Here is a 16,029-nt window from a genome sequence, read left to right on the forward strand (position 1 = left end):
ATAAATTCTACCTTTACGGGTTCGGATGCTGCTGACGCCGAACAGAGCCCATAAATCAAAACTAGATAGAGATGTAGACTGCATAGAAATTTTGTAAAACCGAGCAGTGTGCCTCCGGCCGATCGAGTGGCGGTGCACTGCACGCCGGCATCGCAAGCCCCGTCAGTCGCACATTTGTCTGGCCAGGCACGTCATGTACGCTCGCAAATGCACACGCGGTCGGAGAGCCGGAAAGAAAACTAGCTAAAGACCGCGTCAACCTGATTGTCCCTGCTTTCTATCGATGCCTCCATCGTTCCGTTGGTCACTCCAATGCAGAGCTCCACGCCCGTCTTGGCCATTTCTTCCATGTGCGTCGACACGGAGAAGATCGAAATCTCTATAAAACGATGCAGACATATGCTTGCTATCACAGTAAGGAGGAACTACCAAGAAGTAGTTGCAGTTCAGTTTCAGTTTCAGTTTCCGTGCCTCGACAATTTCCATGGCTTCCAACAATCAAATGCTTGCCGTGGCGGCTGCCATCGCCGTGCTGTTCCTCCCCGCACTGGCCTCGGCCGTCGTCCACCCCGTGGGCGACGGCAGCGGGTGGACGCTCGGGTTCGACTACACCGCCTGGTCCGAGAGCAAGCAGTTCAGAGTCGGCGACGCGCTAGGTAAGAACTCGAATTCTCATTGCTCATGCAGAATGCAGAGCATAAGAACGCTGCACATTTGATGAATTTGCGACTGCTCTGCTAGTAAAATGATCCTTAACTTCAACTGATTCGTCGAGACGCGTGCCTGCTCTCTGCAGTGTTCAACTACAACAAGGCAAACCACAACGTGGTGGAGGTGACCGGACCTGATTTCAAGGCGTGCAACAACACCAAAGGCCTCGGCGCATGGAGCTCCGGCAGCGATCTGGTCGAGCTGGAGAAGCCGGGGAGGAGGTGGTTCATCTGCGCCGTGGGCAAGCACTGCCAGATGGGCATGAAGCTCAACGTCACCATCATCGCGGCGGACGCTCCTTCGCCTGCTCCTGCTCCTGCTCCGTCGTCGTCTGCCCATCACAAGTCCAGGCGGCCCTTCGTTTCCAAGTGGTGATCACCTGCCTTTCGCATTGTAAAACCAACTATGACGCCCATTCGTGTGTTTCCAAGTGTAATGATAATGTTTTCCATATCATACCGATATTGTAATTGTTTTGATTCATGCTCAACACATGCAATAAAATTCTCGAAATTGCGCCGTTCAATTGTTTCCCCATAAAGTTGCAGAAAGTGCTAGACAGGGAAACCAGCAGGCTGAGTTCCATAACAAGAACAAGAATAAAAAACAAGCTACCATGAACAAAAACAAAAGGAAAGCACAAGAGCAAATCAATTAAAAGGATTTTCTAATATAATCTTGTGCTGTTCTAAATGAAGCCTAAAACAAACTGACATGGGCTTCTTTAGCCATTATACAATTTTCTCTCTTGTTTAATGAAAAGTCACCTCCTATGTCCATCAAAAAACAAATCTAATATAGACGTCAAACACAAAGGTGTAAGGTTTTCTCATAATTTTAAGTTTAGCTGTCAAGGTTACATGTACCGGCACAACCATTAGAGTACGGCAGGAATTCGAGCCGAGCCGAGCCAGCTCAGCTCGACTCGCTAAAGCTCGGTCAGCAATCGATTTAGCTCGACTTGACTCGTTTAACAATCTAGTTCAAATTTAAAACTCGGTTCGACTCGCAAAACTCGCGAGTAACTCACGAATAGCTCATTTAAAATTGTCAAATATATATATAAAACATATAATGCATTATTTCTGAATATTTAGGCATTAATGATGCACAACAATCACTCCTCTCTACGCCAACCTCGTGGCTAGCCTTTTTCTAACTTGGGGAGTTGGTAGTGATCTGGTGGTGAGGCCACTTATTCAATTAATGTGGCTCTTTTAAAATGACATGAGTGGTTGTGGGAGAAATTGTGGTAGGAGTTTCACTGGGGGTTATGATATATTCAAACGGCTCGGACATGAGCTACTTTTCAATTGCGAGCTTATTGCGCCACCATGGCTCCGTCAAGTAGCATTTTTGTAGACAGGCGACTGGGGTTTCTTAGAAATCTAAATAGGGCCAATATAATTGCTACTAAGCCCCAGACCAAATTAGGCTATATTTCTCCATTTGCAGGCAACTCTGCATATTATAATCAAGGATTTCACACCTATTTGTACCGAACTTTATTATCTCGCTACAACATAGATTGTATGTCATTATATACATACTATATAATTAACATTGTTGCTAAATATTAAGACATAATGTTTGTTATAGGTACCATTATTTGTCACTACTTGTGCCCAATTGAAAGCAAATATTTCCATATAAATTTTAGGTTTTAGTAATTTAGATTGGGATATCTTATAAATTATTTTGTGAAGATGAGTTGACCGTAAATTTTGGTAAGGGAAACAAACATATCCCACCGTAAGTTTTTCTTGTCGCTATACCAGTCTATGTCAGCATGCACAACTTAATGCAGTATGGCATGTTTAATGGTATTCGCGTTAATATTTATCGTTACACATCAAAATAACTTCCCAGTATGTTCCAGAAAATGTGTTAGTAGTATCCTCACATGTTCATCAAATATCTTACATATATCTTACATATGTATCTGTTTTTATAATTTTTAATAAAATGTCCTTGATATAGTCTTAAATGAAGTAGTGGACACTAGACTTTGGCCAAAATTGTGCACTTTTTTCGCACAACAGAGCAACTTACCCGTTAACACCAATTCATAAGCATCCAAAAGCAAACTGATATGGTAATGATAAGAAACAACGGTAATCAATGATAGTGCAGCCGTGCAACAATAACAATATTATTGCGTAGCAAGAGAGGTATCCTGCACAACTTTGGGTCAGATTATCCTATGTGAGAGTCTCGAATCACCCGCAAGCAGGTAGGATATTCCATATCCATCAGATATCGGCAATAACATATCCTCTACCGTGTCCATCAAATATCTGACCAACCAATATTTGCACCGCGTCCATATATGGCGGCGGTTTCGTAAAAATCCATTCCACCTCTTTGAAAAATACATATCCTCATTTCAGCACCGTCCTGCTCTCCTTGAGAGGTTACTCGAAACTAGGCGTCCCCCGGGGGATCTGATTTCCCAGCCCCCGGATCGCCAGCCGTCGGATCGGCCATCTTGGATGGCCAGGTCTGTTTTTACTGAATGTAGCAAAAAAAACCTCACGGTAGCAAAAAAAAACCATTTTTGCTACATTGTAGCAAAAAACGGTTCAGTCACGAAATCAAATAAAAAGACTGACTCACCGGAGAGCTCGTAGCAAAAGAATTATGCTATTGTAGCAAAACAAAAGTGCTAATGTAGCAAAAACCAATATCATCGGAAAAATTGATGAAGACCTCACCGGAGACCCTCGTAGCAAAATTTCTATCTAAAGTAGCAAAACAACAAAACAATTATAGCAAAAAAAAAGCATCACAACATTTTTTACAAAGGTCTCTGGCGAGTTCATTGCTATTGTATCAAAACAGACCTCGTAGCAAAATTTCTATACTAAAGGTAGCAACGCCCAGAACCGTCGGTAGCAACGTCGGACATCTAAGGTAGCAAAATCCACCCTCCCCCGGTAGCACTGCTAGACGCCAAGGTAGCAACGCCGACCTCCGCCGGTAGCAACAACAGGCGCACAAGGTAGCGCTTTCGACTGCGGTTGGTAGCATCGCCATATGCCGCCAAGATAGCACCCCTTTGCCAGCAGCAGCTTCCTAGCGGAGCCCCGCCTTGGTGTCCCTGCGCTCCTCAACGGCCAACACTGCTTGCGACCACGACCTCTGCTGATGGGGAGAGGTGAGTGGGAGGGGATCTGGGGATGGCGGCGTGGATGGTGTAGACGGCGCGGTAGGGGAGCTCGCACGTGCTCCAGAGATATGCGGGATGCGGACCTCATAGCGCCATGGCCACACATCGTGGCGGCGTGCGACGGCGTCCGGAGCATGGATGCAGCACGAAAGCGGGAGTGGCTGGGCCGCGGGGGCACGGAGGCGCGTGGGTGTGTGATACGTCCCAAACGTATCTATAATTTCTTATGTTCCATGCTACTTTTATGATGATACTCACATGTTTTATACACATTATATGTTATTATTATGCATTTTCCGGCACTAACCTATTGACGAGATGCCGAAGAGCCCAGTTGCTGTTTTCTGCTGTTTTTGGTTTCAGAAATCCTAGTAAGGAAATATTCTCGGAATTGGACGAAATCAACGCCCAGTGTCCTATTTTTCCACGAAGCTTCCAGAAGTCCGAAGAGGAAACGAAGTGGGGCCACGAGGTGGCGACACACTAGGGCGGCGCGGCCTGGGCCCTGGCCGCGCCGGCCTATTGTGTGGGCCCCTCGTGACACCCCCTGACCTGCCCTTCCGCCTACATATAGTCTTCGTCGCGAAACCCCCAGTACCGAGAGCCACGATACGGAAAACCTTCCAGAGACGCCGCCGCCGCCAATCCCATCTCGGGGGATTCAGGAGATCGCCTCCGGCACCCTGCCGGAGAGGGGAATCATCTCCCGGAGGTCTCTTCATCACCATGATCGCCTCCGGATCGATGTGTGAGTAGTCCACCCCTGGACTATGGGTCCATAGCAGTAGCTAGATGGTTGTCTTCTCCTCATTGTGCTATCATGTTAGATCTTGTGAGCTGCCTATCATGATCAAGATCATCTATTTGTAATGCTACATGTTGTGTTTGTTGGGATCCGATGAATATTGAATACTATGTCAAGTTGACTATCAATCTATCATATATGTTGCTTATGTTCTTGCATGCTCTCCGTTGCTAGTAGAGGCTCTGGCCAAGTTGATACTTGTGACTCCAAGAGGGAGTATTTATGCTCGATAGTGGGTTCATGCTTCCATTAAATCTGGGACAGTGACAGAAAGTTCTAAGGTTGTGGATGTGCTGTTGCCACTAGGGATAAAACATCGATGCTTTGTCTAAGGATATTTGTGTTGATTACATTACGCACCATACTTAATGCAATTGTCTGTTGCTTGCAACTTAATACCGGAAGGGGTTCGGATGATAACCTGAAAGTGGACTTTTTAGGCATAGATGCATGCTGGATAGCGGTCTATGTACTTTGTCGTAATGCCCTGATTAATTCTCATAGTACTCATCATGATATATGTATGTGCATTGTTGTGCCTTCTTTATTTGTCAATTGCCCAACTGTAATTTGTTCACCCAACATCTGGTTATCTTATGGGAGAGACACCACTAGTGAACTGTGGACCCCAGTCCTATTCTTTACATCTGAAATACAATCTACTGCAATTGTTCTTTACTGTTCTTCGCAAACAAACATCATCATCCACACTATACGTCTAATCCTTTGTTTACAGCAAGCCGGTGAGATTGACAACCTCACTGTTACGTTGGGGCAAAGTACTGTGATTGTGTTGTGCAGGTTCCACGTTGGCGCCGGAATCCCTGGTGTTGCGCCGCACTACACTCCGCCACCAACAACCTTCGACGTGCTTCTTGGCTCCTACTGGTTCGATAAACCTTGGTTTCTTTCTGAGGGAAAACTTACTGATGTGCACATCACACCTTCCTCTTGGGGTTCCCAACGGACGTGTGTCTCACGCGCATCAAGACTATTTTCTGGCGCCGTTGCCGGGGAGATCAAGACACGCTGCAAGGGGAGTCTCCCACTTCCAATCTCTTTAGTTTGTTTTTGTCTTGCTTTACTATATTTACTACTTTGTTTGTTGCACTAAAACAAAAACACAAAAAAATTAGTTGCTAGTTTTACTTTATTTACTGTCTTGTTCTCTATATCAAAAACACAAAAAATTAGTTACTTGCATTTACTTTATTTACCTTTTGTTTATTTAATCATGTTTCCTCCTAAGTACACTCTAAAAGACATACCGGTAGGCCGAGGGTCTATAATTGGAAGAGATAATATAGAAGATTTTTTCACTCATGTTAGTAGAGCTGAAGATTTTGAAGATAGACACTTGGTAGAACTTGCTCCTACTTATGAAATTGTTGTTGCTTCTTTAGTACACATGTTGGAAACTAAGTTTGTTAATCTCAATCCTATAATTCAACATATGTTTCTTACACTCGGTGATATGGAAGAAGGAGAAAAGAAAGGTTTTGTTTTAGAAACCCTTCTTAAAGAATTTGGTGGTGTAGCAAGAGAGGCTAGAAAGGTCTTTATTAATTATAAGATGCTTGGCTCTTATACCAACTTTGCTAGTACCCTTGAAAAGATGGACATTGATAGAATAAAGTACACTAATAATGTTAATGATGGTGGGAAAATTAAGACAACAATACCTTGCAAGCTCGTAGGAATGTTCGAGGCACTAGAAAAGAATTATGATTGGCTTGTTCCTGAAAATTTGTTAGATGAGAATAGCAAGCCTAAGAGTAATGAAAAAGGAGCCTCTGAAACTTACATAGATAAGATAACATGTATAGTTGAGAAAACTCCAAACTCCTCTATCGATGCTTCATCTCTTGATAATACTTGATTCACACTTTCTGCGCCTAGCTGAAAGGCGCTAAAGAAAAGCGCTTATGGGAGACAACCCATTATTTTACTTCTGCACTTTGTTTTATATTTGAGTCTTGGAAGTTGTTATTACTGTAGCAACATCTCCCTATCTTTATTTTATTGCATTGTTGTGCCAAGTAAAGTCTTTGATAGTAAAGTCAATACTAGATTTGGATTACAGCGCAGAAATAGATTTCTTGCTGTAACGAATTTGGGTATGGTTCTCTGTAGGTAACTCAGAAAAATCTGCCAATTTACGTGCGTGATCCTCAGATATGTACGCAACTTCCATTCAATTTGGGCATTTTCATCTGAGCAAGTCTGGTGCCTCTAAAAAATTCGTCTTTACGGACTGTTCTGTTTTGACAGATTCTGCCTTTTATTTCGCATTGCCTGTTTTGCTATGTTTGATGGATTTCTTTATTCCATTAACTTTCAGTAGCTTTGTGCAATGTCCAGAAGTGTAAAGAATGATTATGTCACCTCTGAATATATGAATTATGCACTGACCCTCTAATGAGTTTGTTTTGAGTTTGGTGTGGAGGAAGTTTTCAAGGGTCAAGAGAGGAGGATGATACAATATGATCAAGAAGAGTGAATAGTCAAAGCTTGGGGATGTCCCCGTGTTTCATCCCTGCATATTTTAAGTAGACCCAAGCGTCTAAGCTTGGGGATGCCCAAGGCATCCCTTCTTCATCGACAACTTATCAGGTCACCTCTAGTGAAACTATATTTTTATTCCGTCACATCTTATGTGCTTTACTTGGAGCGTCTGTTTGTTTTTGTTTTTGTTTTGTTTGAATAAGATCGGATCCTAGCATTCTTTGTTTGGGAGAGAGACACGCTCCGCTGTTTCGTATGAACACATATGTTCTTAGCTTTATCTTTAATGTTCATTGCGAAAGTTGGACTATTTCATTCATTGCTATATGGTTGGAAACGGAAAATGCCGCATGTGGTAAATGGTATAATGTCTTGAATAATGTGATAGTTGGCAATTGTTGTGCTCATATAGATCATGTTTAAGCTCTTGCATCATGTACCTTGTACCCATTAATGAAGAATTACATAGAGCTTGTTAAAATTTGGTTTGCATGATTGATCTCTAGAGTCTAGATATTTTCTGGTTAAGGTGTTTGAACAACAAGGAGACAATGTAAAGTCTTATAATAGTTACAATATGTTCATATGTGAGCTTTGCTGCACCTTTTATACTTGAGTTTGCTTCAAATAACCTTGCTAGCCTAGGCTTGTATTGAGAGGAATTCTTCTCGTGCATCCAAATCCTTGAGCCAAATACTATGCCATTTGTGTCCACCATACCTACCTACCACATGGTGTTTCTCCGCCATTCCAAAGTACATTACTTGAGTGCTACCTTTAAATTTCTATTCTTTGCCTTTACAATATATAGCTCATGGGACAAATAGCCTTAAAAACTATTGTGGTGAAGAATATATACTTATGTGTCTTATTTCTTAATAAGTTGCTTATTGAGCGGTAACCATGTTTCTGGGGACGCCATCAAATTTTACCTTTGTTGAATATCATGTGAGTTGCTATGCATGTTCGTCTTGTCTGAAGTAAGGGCGATTTTCATGATCAAATGGTTTGAGTATGCATACTGTTAGAGAAGAACATTGGGCCGCTAACTAAAGCCATGATTCATGGTGGAAGTTTCAGTTTGGACAATTAATCCTCAATCTCTTATGAGAATTTTAACTGTTGTTGCATGCTTATGCATTAAAGAGGAGTCCATTATCTGTTGTCTATGTTGTCCCGGTATGGATGTCTAAGTTGAGAATAATCAAAAGCGAGAAATCCAATGCGAGCTTTCTCCTTAGACCTTTGTACGGGCGGCATAGAGGTACCCCTTTGTGACACTTGGTTGAAACATATGCTATGCAATGATAATCCGTGTTAATCCAAGCTAATTAGGACAAGGTGCGAGCACTATTAGTATACTATGCATGAGGCTTGCAACTTATAGGATATCTTATACAGAACACATATGCTTTATTACTACCGTTGACAAAATTGTTTCTTGTTTTCAAAATGAAAAGCTCTAGCACAAAAATAGTAATCCATGCTTCCCTCTGCGAAGGGTCATTCTTCTACTTTATGTTGAGTCAGTTTACCTATTCTTTCTATCTTAGAAGCAAACACTTGTGTCAACTGTGTGCATTGATTCTTACATGTTTACCTATTACACTTGTTATATTACTTTATGTTGATAATTATGCATGAGATATACATGTTGAAGTTGAAAGCAACCGCTGAAACTTATATCTTCCTTTGTGTTGCTTCAATGCCTTTACTTTGAATTTATTGCTTTATGAGTAACTCTTATGCAAGTCTTATTGATGCTTGTCTTGAAAGTATTATTCATGAAAAGTCTTTGCTATATGATTCATTTGTTTACTCATTATCTTCACCATTGCTTTGAATCGCTGCATTTATCTCATATGCTTACAATAGTATTGATCAAGATTATGATAGCATGTCACTTCAGAAATTATCTTTGTTATCGTTTACCTACTCGAGGGCGAGTAGGAACTAAGCTTGGGGATGGTTGATACGACCCAAACGTATCTATAATTTCTTATGTTTCATGCTACTTTTATGATGATACTCACATGTTTTATACACATTATATGTCATTATTATGCATTTTCCAGCACTAACCTATTGACGAGATGCCGAAGAGCCAGTTGCTGTTTTTTGATGTTTTTGGTTTCAGAAATCCTAGTAAGGAAATATTCTCGGAATTGGACGAAATCAACGCCCAGTGTCCTATTTTTCCACGAAGCTTCCAGAAGTCCGAAGAGGAAACGAAGTGGGGCCACGAGGTGGCGACACACTAGGGCGGCGCGGCCTGGGCCCTGGCCGTGCCGGCCTGTTGTGTGGGCCCCTCGTGACGCCCCCTGACCTGCCCTTCCGCCTACATATAGTTTTCGTCGCGAAACCCCCAGTACCGAGAGCCACGATACGGAAAACCTTCCAGAGACGCCACCGCCGCCAATCCCATCTCGGGGGATTCAGGAGATCGCCTCCGGCACCCTGCCGGAGAGGGGAATCATCTCCCGGAGGTCTCTTCATCGCCATGATCGCCTCCAGATCGATGTGTGAGTAGTCCACCCCTGGACTATGGGTCCATAGCAGTAGCTAGATGGTTGTCTTCTCCTCATTGTGCTATCATGTTAGATCTTGTGAGCTGCCTATCATGATCAAGATCATCTATTTGTAATGCTACATGTTGTGTTTGTTGGGATCCGATGAATATTGAATACTATGTCAAGTTGACTATCAATCTATCATATATGTTGTTTATGTTCTTGCATGCTCTCCGTTGCTAGTAGAGGCTCTGGCCAAGTTGATACTTGTGACTCCAAGAGGGAGTATTTATGCTCGATAGTGGGTTCATGCCTCCATTAAATCTGGGACAGTGACAGAAAGTTCTAAGGTTGTGGATGTGCTGTTGCCACTAGGGATAAAACATCGATGCTTTGTCTAAGGATATTTGTGTTGATTACATTACGCACCATACTTAATGCAATTGTCTGTTGTTTGCAACTTAATACCGAAAGGGGTTCGGATGATAACCTGAAAGTGGACTTTTTAGGCATAGATGCATGCTGGATAGCGGTCTATGTACTTTGTCGTAATGCCCTGATTGAATCTCATAGTACTCATCATGATATATGTATGTGCATTGTTATGCCTTCTTTATTTGTCAATTGCCCAACTGTAATTTGTTCACCCAACATCTGGTTATCTTATGGGAGAGACACCACTAGTGAACTGTGGACCCCGGTCCTATTCTTTACATCTGAAATACAATCTACTGCAATTGTTCTTTACTGTTCTTCGCAAACAAACATGATCATCCACACTATACATCTAATCCTTTGTTTACAGCAAGCCGGTGAGATTGACAACCTCACTGTTACGTTGGGGCAAAGTACTGTGATTGTGTTGTGCAGGTTCCACGTTGGCGCCGGAATCCCTGGTGTTGCGCCGCACTACACTCCGCCACCAACAACCTTCAACGTGCTTCTTGGCTCCTACTGGTTCGATAAATCTTGGTTTCTTTCTGAGGGAAAACTTACTGCTGTGCACATCACACCTTCCTCTTGGGGTTCCCAACAGACGTGTGTCTCACGCGCATCAGTGTGGCGTCGCGGCCCGAGCTCGTGCGGGAGGCTCCCTGGCTGGCAGCGGGGAGAGGAGGACCTCGGGGCGCCATGGCGGCCCTTCGTGGCGACGCGCGACGGCAGTCGGAGCATGACTGGGGCACGGCGGAGGGAGTGGCTGGGGTGCGGCGGCTCGTGGTTGGGGCGCTTCGGCCCGAGCTCGTGCGGAGGCTCCCTGGGCGGCCTCCTCTGCTCCGTCTCGGCCGCCTCCTTTGCCAGGGAGAAGATAAGGTAGGGAAAAAGGAGTGAGAGGAGATGTCGTGCTGTTTGGTGGGTCCCTAGAGACGTGTCACACGATGGAGGATGGAGGAGGTTCACACGATGCTCCGCATCGGACGACGCTCGACCCTGGGGTTGCGTTGCTCGCAGCCCCCAGGGAATCCAATCATTTTCCAAAAAAAATTGCTGCTGCAAATACGGAGCAATTATCCATGCCATTTTTTTGTGTGCAGAATCCATGCCTGGGATTCACGGAAGTTTCGAAAAAGGCCCACTCCGATATCCGGCCCAGCCTTGTACAAGCCTGTTATAGGTGAACCAAATTTAGCATGTCAGCGATCCAGACCCTGCCCAGCGAACCAATCAGGTAGCTCGATTTCCTGCCCCGCGGATCGCCCCTCCTTGCTGCCACGCCCGTGAATCTTGCCCGTCCATATCAAATCGAACGCGCGAAGCCACGCCTCCATTTCCACAAGCGCGCTTCCCTCTGGCATAAATACCCCACACACCCCGCGCTTCCACCTCACACACAGCAAACAAAATTCCCCAACCATCTCCATCTCATCCTCTTCGAGCTCCTCCCATCGTCAGCAATGTCGGGCCGCGGCAAGGGAGGCAAGGGTCTCGGCAAGGGCGGCGCCAAGCGCCACCGGAAGGTCCTCCGCGACAACATCCAGGGCATCACCAAGCCGGCCATCCGCCGCCTTGCTCGCCGTGGCGGCGTGAAGCGCATCTCCGGGCTCATCTACGAGGAGACCCGCGGCGTGCTCAAGATCTTCCTCGAGAACGTCATCCGCGACGCCGTCACCTACACCGAGCACGCCCGCCGCAAGACCGTCACCGCCATGGACGTCGTCTACGCCCTCAAGCGCCAGGGACGCACCCTCTACGGCTTCGGAGGCTGAGCCTCAAGAAGATTCCTAGGGTGTTCTCTCCTGGATGTCTGATGCTTTAGATCTGGTAGAGTTTCGTTCATTGGGGGTCGGTAGCCTGTAATCTGTGGTCGAATCTGTTGCATATGAATGAATGAATAGATCTGGTGTTGCTGCAAATTTCGTTTGTAGCTGTGTTAGAATGAAACCGGTGAATAGAAACGTAGAAATGCATCTGACTGACCTGTTCCGCGATGCTTGGTTTTAGTGCTTGGGAGTCCTAAGCTTCAGTCACTGTTCGGTGTGTCATCCGTGTTTTGGTTTCAAACTTCATTCACTGAAATCTGTAACTGGAATCATGAATCTGAAGCTTGCCATCATTTCATAAGGTTCAGTCATGTAGCTGTACACGTTAGCATAGCAGAGGACCCTATATGGTCTGCGGTCAACATAGTCTTAGAATCACAGTTTTGCAACTTGACCTTTTTTCTCAGTCATTGTTGCTTCTTACAGGCTAATGACTGCTGAACTATTTGGTTAGTTTGAATGTGCTAATTGCCACTGTTCAACTTGTCTGCTTGGGTTATCTCAAGACTTTCCGCAGGCTGCAAGGTGAATAATATCACTTCTCCCGATATAATATACAGTTTCAGGACTGTCAACCTGAAGGCATACATGTCATACAAACTTGGTTTGGTGCTGTTTAAATGAAAAATCAATGAGTAGGATGACTGCACTTCTGTACTATGTTCAAATGCTTCCGAATCGCGTGTTCTGCCATGCCTGATTTCAAACTTGAATGGGTCCCCCAAGCAGTCATATAGTGGTTTCTTTTTGACCGTGCATATACTGTTTTCTGAATCCTGGTGGCGCGATTCATCCGAATATATTTTTTCGATAAATGACTCTTTATTACACAAAAAGTTTTTAATTATTACACTCAGCCTCTGCATAACAAGATACGAGCCCTGCTATACGTACGACAATACGTGTACGATGCTCGTACGATCAGCCTGGCAACAAGCTCCCTTCACGCGGGCGAAAGACCATGTGCCTTCCTTTGCTATTTGCCTACTCCTACTCGGAATTAAAGCCGGCCAATCTACACCACCAAGTCTAAGATAAAATCGTGTTCTTTCTTCTCGTCCTCCCCAACGGTTGCCCTCGCCACCACTCGTTGTTCATGTTTGTGACAGATTTGCTCAACATTGAGCATGAAAGTGTCTATATATGCAAAACTTTGTTCATTTGTTCCATGAGATTTCGGTAGCACCTTAATCATCAGCTTTGTAAGGGCATCTTCAGTGGAGCAACCTATAATGTTCTAGGCTTTTCGAATCGGACAAGCAGACCGGTCACGCATACGTATTTTAGCGAGGCGACCCAAACGGAATTACCCGTCCGGCGCGACCCATCGGTTCACCAAATTTAGGAAGCCGATGCGTCTGCATGAACAGGTCGCGAACAACGCGTGTGTCCTCCTACGAGTGGTGTGGGCCCACATGGAAGCGTCGTGGAGGGAGAGCTCGACGGCGCGAAGAATCTGCGTCTTTTCGCGGGCACGGGCGGCATCCTGGAGCGTTGAACGCCGCTACATCCGCCGCGTGCGCCGCCTCACGCTGCTGGCGGGCCTGCTGCTCGAGTGCCTCCCGCTGCTGCCGACGATGTGCACGCCAGCTCTCCATCCCTCGCCGCCACGGTGGAGGGATCTGGCCATGGCCGGGGCGGTTCGCCATTGCCAACTGGTGGTGGAGGAGACGGCGGTGGAGCGACGAGGGATGTGCTTGTGGCGGAGAAAGGGGTACCGGCGGCTGTGGTGGCTGCCATTGAGCCGGGAGGGCCTTTTATAGATGCCGGCGTCGGGAAGAAAGCGGCAGAAGAGGCGAGAAGAGGCGGGAAGAAAGCGTGGGAACGGGCGGTGGCGTGCGAACGCCGGCGACCCGTGGAGGCTCGGCAGCACCAACCAGACGTCTTGCCTGCCCCTCCGTCGCCATTAAGGCAAAGATGCCGTCGTGTGTCACTGCGCGCGAATAACTTCCGCCACGAGGTAGGCGACGGTTAGGTCCAAACTTGAATGAGTCGCTGATGCGTCAGGCCCGCGTCGCTTCGCCTCGCTTTTCGTTGTGTCCGGCGTGCCCGGTGCGTCCCCTGTGGGACGGGGACGGGCTCGGGCGCCGGACACCGTATCGGGACGCGCCGAACAAAATTGGGTTTTGGGGGACGCGGCTAGAATGGTTTTTTATCCGGCGCGCTCCAAAAAGCTTTGGGGGACGGTTTGGGCGACACGACTAGAGATGCTATTAGATCGCCGGTTTGTGTCGGTCTGCTGAACATACCCTAAAAACCACCAAGATATTCAGTGCTCATACCGATTGATCAGACTTGTCGAGCTGGAGCAGGATACAACGATGTTGAAGAAGCCAAGACAGGGATTAGAGCATCTCCACTCGTGCCCCCGACGAGGCCCCCGAGCGACGTTTTTTCCATCCGGACGGCGAAATTCGGCCCAGTCGCCCCCCCGGTTCCTCGTTTTCGTCCGGATTTGGCCCTTCATCCATCCGGCGAGCCCACGCCATCCCCCCGGGGCGCGCTCGGGGACTCCGGACGAAAGATTTTGGCGCGAAACGTCGTGTGGACCTGCGTAGTCGGCGACTGGAAAACCAAATTCTGTCGATTTTCCCTCCAATTTGCTTGCATATCCCCATTCCCTCCAATTTGCTTGCATATCCCCATTCTCTCCCGCCGAAATTCCCCAATCTCCTCGTCTTCCAGCTCCAGTTCCCGGCGGCGTCTTCTCGTCCACCACCACTCTCCTCCTCGTCCTCTCGTCCACCAAAATGCCGCCGAAGGCGCCGGCGAGGAAGATGCGGGCGAAGAAGACGAAGCCGCCGAGCATGTCGAACGCCGAGTGGGCGGCGGACGAGAAACGGCGCGAGGTGGAAACAAGCGGCAGGGCGGAGAGGGTGAAAAAAGCCGCCGCCAAGAGGGCGGCGGCGGCGGCCCAGGACGAACAAGCGAGGATGGTCAGCATGGCCATGGGCGGCGGCAGCATGTTCCCCGGCCAATGGCCGACGCAAGGTACAACCAGTTCCCCGTCGTCCTTCTCCCCTTCGCTGTACTCGCCGTCGCCGACTGCCGTGTTCCAAGAGGGCGCCTACGTCCAACCGTCCAGGCCCACGCCGTCGCCGCCCGAGCTTGACGTCGGCGGCCAGTTCGAGGACACCTCGCCGGCCATGCGACGAGGGCCGCTCGCGTTCGGTGCGATGGCGGCGCCAAACGAAGAGGAGATCCACGAGATGATCAGCTCCGGCTCCGCCGCCGCCGCTGCGAGCCCGGGGTTTTTCATGGCCGCCGCCGCTGCGTGCCCGGGGTTCTTCACGCAAGAGGAGCAGAGGGCGACGGCCGCTGTGGCGGCGCGCAACGAGCATCGGGAGGATGTTGCCGACGGAAGCCAAGCCGTCGAAGAAGAAGATGAGGAAGAAGAAGAGCCAACACAAGCCGCCGCCAACCTGTCGAAGGGGAAGAAGAAGAGGAAGAAGGACTCGCCGCCTGCCGAACCGCGTATCAAATGGACGCCGAAGGAAGAGGAGTGCCTCGCCGAAGCTTGGAAGGCCGTGTCCATGAACGGCATAATCGGGGCCAATCAGTCGTTCGACACATATTGGCTTCGAGTGAAGCAGGCGTACGAGGAGCGCAAACTCGTCGATCCCTACTTCAACAAGACGAACATGAACGTGTTCCGGGGAGACAAGGCAATGGCCACCCATTGGGGGCTCATGCAGACGGCGTGCAGCAAATGGCACAGCATACAGGAGGAGTGCGACAAACGGCCGATCAGCGGCCACGACTTGGAGCAAAAGGTATGCTCCGTCGACCCTGCATCACCGAGGTACATCGTCGTTAGCTGACCCGTATCGCCGTGCTCTTTTTTCCCCAGCTGCGCCGAGCTTTGGACATGTACACGGACGACACCGGCCTGCAGTTCAAGTTCCTCAACGTCTACGCCCGCCTCGAGAACTGCGAGAAGTGGAAGGAAGTCCGCACGACCCTCTCGAAGAGCAAGACCGAGCAGTACAACCCCGACGCTCCGGCGGCAAGCGCGGCGGAAGGGCGCCCTGAACTCGGCCAGAAGAAGCTCAAAGAGCTCAAAAAGACGGG

General features: G+C 47.5%; 2 protein-coding genes across 2 annotated transcripts; both read left to right on the top strand.

Annotated features, from left to right (window-relative positions):
- Nucleotides 1-451: 451 nt before the first annotated feature.
- On the top strand, nt 452-1,176 carry LOC127348360 (mavicyanin). Its single transcript, XM_051374409.2, has 2 exons — nt 452-656; nt 797-1,176. The coding sequence occupies exons 1-2, from the start codon at nt 485-487 to the stop codon at nt 1,084-1,086; spliced, it is 462 nt and encodes a 153-aa protein (XP_051230369.1). The 5' UTR covers nt 452-484; the 3' UTR covers nt 1,087-1,176.
- Nucleotides 1,177-11,527: 10,351 nt separating this feature from the next.
- On the top strand, nt 11,528-12,051 carry LOC127292475 (histone H4). Its single transcript, XM_051321879.2, has one exon. It carries the CDS (start codon nt 11,593-11,595, stop codon nt 11,902-11,904), a length of 312 nt encoding a protein of 103 aa, XP_051177839.1. The 5' UTR covers nt 11,528-11,592; the 3' UTR covers nt 11,905-12,051.
- Nucleotides 12,052-16,029: the final 3,978 nt, after the last annotated feature.

This window comes from Lolium perenne, chromosome 4 (genome assembly GCF_019359855.2).
Source record: "Lolium perenne isolate Kyuss_39 chromosome 4, Kyuss_2.0, whole genome shotgun sequence".
Classification (NCBI taxonomy): domain Eukaryota; kingdom Viridiplantae; phylum Streptophyta; class Magnoliopsida; order Poales; family Poaceae; genus Lolium; species Lolium perenne.

Bases quoted from the DNA above. Each gene is read 5' to 3' on its own strand.
- LOC127348360 (XM_051374409.2), top strand. From the start codon at position 485: ATGGCTTCCAACAATCAAATGCTTGCCGTGGCGGCTGCCATCGCCGTG. The intron at 657-796 runs GTAAGAACTCGA...TGCTCTCTGCAG, and splicing joins CAGAGTCGGCGACGCGCTAG to TGTTCAACTACAACAAGGCA.
- LOC127292475 (XM_051321879.2), top strand. From the start codon at position 11,593: ATGTCGGGCCGCGGCAAGGGAGGCAAGGGTCTCGGCAAGGGCGGCGCC.